At 36.3% G+C, this 2,982-nt stretch overlaps 1 protein-coding gene across 1 annotated transcript; it reads left to right on the forward strand.

Moving 5' to 3' along the window:
* Window positions 1-639: 639 nt before the first annotated feature.
* LOC141649327 (uncharacterized) lies at window positions 640-1,639 on the forward strand. Its single transcript, XM_074458019.1, has 2 exons — window positions 640-1,288; window positions 1,389-1,639. The coding sequence occupies exons 1-2, from the start codon at window positions 640-642 to the stop codon at window positions 1,637-1,639; spliced, it is 900 nt and encodes a 299-aa protein (XP_074314120.1).
* The last annotated feature ends 1,343 nt before the right edge of the window (window positions 1,640-2,982 follow it).

Consider the following 2,982-nt stretch of genomic DNA (forward strand, 5'->3'; position numbering starts at 1 on the left):
CTTATATCTTTAAGGAGTGTGTAATAAGGCAATTATAATTGCCATAGAAGTCTTAATCTACACGAGTACATCTAGGAGATCGGTTTAAGGAAGCTTGTTTCCTTAATCGGTTTAGGAGTTTTTTAGTTAGTATAAATAGGAGTCATTGTATTCTTATTTTAAGCATGATATGATATATTGATTAAGAAAATTGAAGCTGTTGCTTTATTGTGTTTGCAAGTTTTGTAAACCCTAGGTTCGACGCGTTTCGTTCGAAAAATCGTTATTGTTTGACGCGTTTTCAAGCATTAACCCGAGTTATAATCAATAGGTCTTGATTATAGTTCACCATTGGTTGAGTTATAGGTCTAGCTCAAGCAAATATCCCATTGGTTCGATTTATTCACATATTTCGAAACAAATATCCTTTTATTTTCTTGTTCGTTTATATTACAAAAAAACACATAAAAATTACAAAGTCCACGTTCTGATTCAAACAGTTCAATAGACCGTTCAAATCTCATAAATCCGACAATCAGACAGTCTTCAGCACTGTCCAGTTAAGTTAATTCCGCTGCAACTCTAACGAATTTTATTCTTTTGAGTAATTTTCGTATCATTTAGCATCAGAGACAGATTTGTTGATCCAAGACGGTGATCATGGATTTTAATGATCCAAATTTTCTTCAAAATCTCCAAGAGGCTTTAAAGAACATCAACTTTACCCCAGGACAACGTATGCAACCACGGAGAGAATCGGTCAAGTACATGGATGAGTTCAAAATCAATGAACTTCCGGAGTTTGTTGGTGGCATGGATCCCGAGGAATATTTTGAATGGGAAAGACAGATGGAGAGGATGTTCGACTTCAAGGACATTGATGATGAGAAGCGTTGCAAATATGCTATCTTGAAGCTACGCAAGAACGCATCTTTATGGTATGAAAGTTTGAAGGCTGCTAGGGCACGTGAAGGGAAGGAAAAGCTAGCTTCATGGGAGTCTTTAAAACGTAAGCTACGAAAGAGGTTTCTTCCCAAAACTCATAAGATTGATTTATATCGTAAATTGGCTGAATTAATGCAAGGGAGCTTGAGTATTGCCGATTATATTGCTGAATTTGAAAGAATAACCCTTATGAGTGAAGTAAAGGAGATTGAGGAACAAAAGATGGCTCGTTTCTTTCGAGGGCTAAACCTTAATATTGCTCATGTGGTCGAGATGCATTCTTATTCCTCTTTCGATATGTTATGTGATCTATGTGTGAAAGCTGAAGGACAAATCAAGTCAGGTGGTGTTGCTTCTAGGTCAAGTCATTGGGAAATACCCAAGGTGATCGAATCCGAAGAAACTAGTTCGAGCACAAGTGCGAAATCTATGGTTACAAAGACAACCCGCTGTCGTTCAAACAGTTTCTAAGACTGTTCAGGAGCCTAAAGAGAAGAGCTTGACCAAAGTTCGATGTTTCAAGTGTCAAGGGTTAGGACATTATCAAAGTGAGTGCCCTAATCGACGAAGTATAACGCTATGTGAAGCAATTGCCATTCGAGACAAATTATATGATGAAGAATTGCAAGAAAGAGGGTTGTTTATTATCAATGGCGAAGAACGAGACGATGAAGAAATTGAAGATATGAAGCTCCAACCTATGATACGTTCTTAGACCTGAGGCATACCCTTCAAACAAGGAAGGAATCTATGGAGGATGAAATTGAACAAGTGTTAAACAATGAGGAAGTACATAATAACATTTATCCTTCCTTATGTGTAAATCATTCCCCAATATTTGATGATTATGAAGACGACGAGACGGTTGATGCTATTGATGGTGAAGTTACAAAGATTGTGAATTTTGATAAGGATGATTATCAACAAGAGGTGCAAAGAAAAATTGTTGAAGGACTGACAATGGAGTTAAGTTCGATTCATAACAATCTAATTCATGACAAACCGATGTTGACGAAGAGCGAAAATAAATCTACATTGGAATCGTACGTAGATGAGTTCTTATATGGTGATAGGGATTATGATCTTACTTACTTTACTTCGGTATTAATGGAGAAATTTAAAGACAAACGATACAAATGACGAGAATGAAATTTGTGTTTAATAATCTTGTGCATGGAGGGTGGTGGGGCGGAAAGCACAAGAAAAGAAGATTGGGAGGTCAAAAGCGTGAACATGGATGGCATGAACATGGAGAGCACAAGAAGATGAGGTTGAAGAATCGAAGGCACAAACTAAAAAGGCACGAGAGGAGTTTGGAAGCAAACAAGATAGATGAGCTTGAAGTTTTTATTGAAGATGATGAACTAAAAGATAATTCAAGTTTATTACTATTTCTTATAAATGAATTTGCATCCAGGTTTGTGAAGTTCATATTTGATCCCGGAGGATTGAAGCATCATGAATTGAGGACAATTCCTTTCGAAGGGGGAGGGGATGATACGAAAATGATGCGAACAGTCGAAATGAACAGTCTCCGTGACTGTTCGATTATATATGTGTAAGAAGCGATCTTAGTAGTTGTTTACTCGGTTACATGGCGCCCAAGGAAGAGGTGTCGAGACTTCTTTCCTAAAAGAAGTCATATCTTAGTTAAATTAGTATAAGTTATTTATTTCCTATTTGTGTTAGAAGTTCTACTATCCTAATTAGTAGCTTATTCGGTTTTAGGAAAGTTTACTAGTTTCCTAAATTCAGTTTTCCTATTATGTTTTAGAGAAGTATTTCTTATATCTTTAAGGAGTGTGTAATAAGGCAATTATAATTGCCATAGAAGTCTTAATCTACACGAGTACATCTAGGAGATCGGTTTAAGGAAGCTTGTTTCCTTAATCGGTTTAGGAGTTTTTTAGTTAGTATAAATAGGAGTCATTGTATTCTTATTTTAAGCATGATATGATATATTGATTAAGAAAATTGAAGCTGTTGCTTTATTGTGTTTGCAAGTTTTGTAAACCCTAGGTTCGACGCGTTTCGTTCCGAAACTGTTATTGTTTGACG

Source organism: Silene latifolia, chromosome 3 (genome assembly GCF_048544455.1).
Source record: "Silene latifolia isolate original U9 population chromosome 3, ASM4854445v1, whole genome shotgun sequence".
Lineage (NCBI taxonomy): Eukaryota > Viridiplantae > Streptophyta > Magnoliopsida > Caryophyllales > Caryophyllaceae > Silene > Silene latifolia.

Bases quoted from the DNA above. Each gene is read 5' to 3' on its own strand.
- LOC141649327 (XM_074458019.1), top strand. From the start codon at position 640: ATGGATTTTAATGATCCAAATTTTCTTCAAAATCTCCAAGAGGCTTTA. The intron at 1,289-1,388 runs GTCATTGGGAAA...TCGTTCAAACAG, and splicing joins TGGTGTTGCTTCTAGGTCAA to TTTCTAAGACTGTTCAGGAG.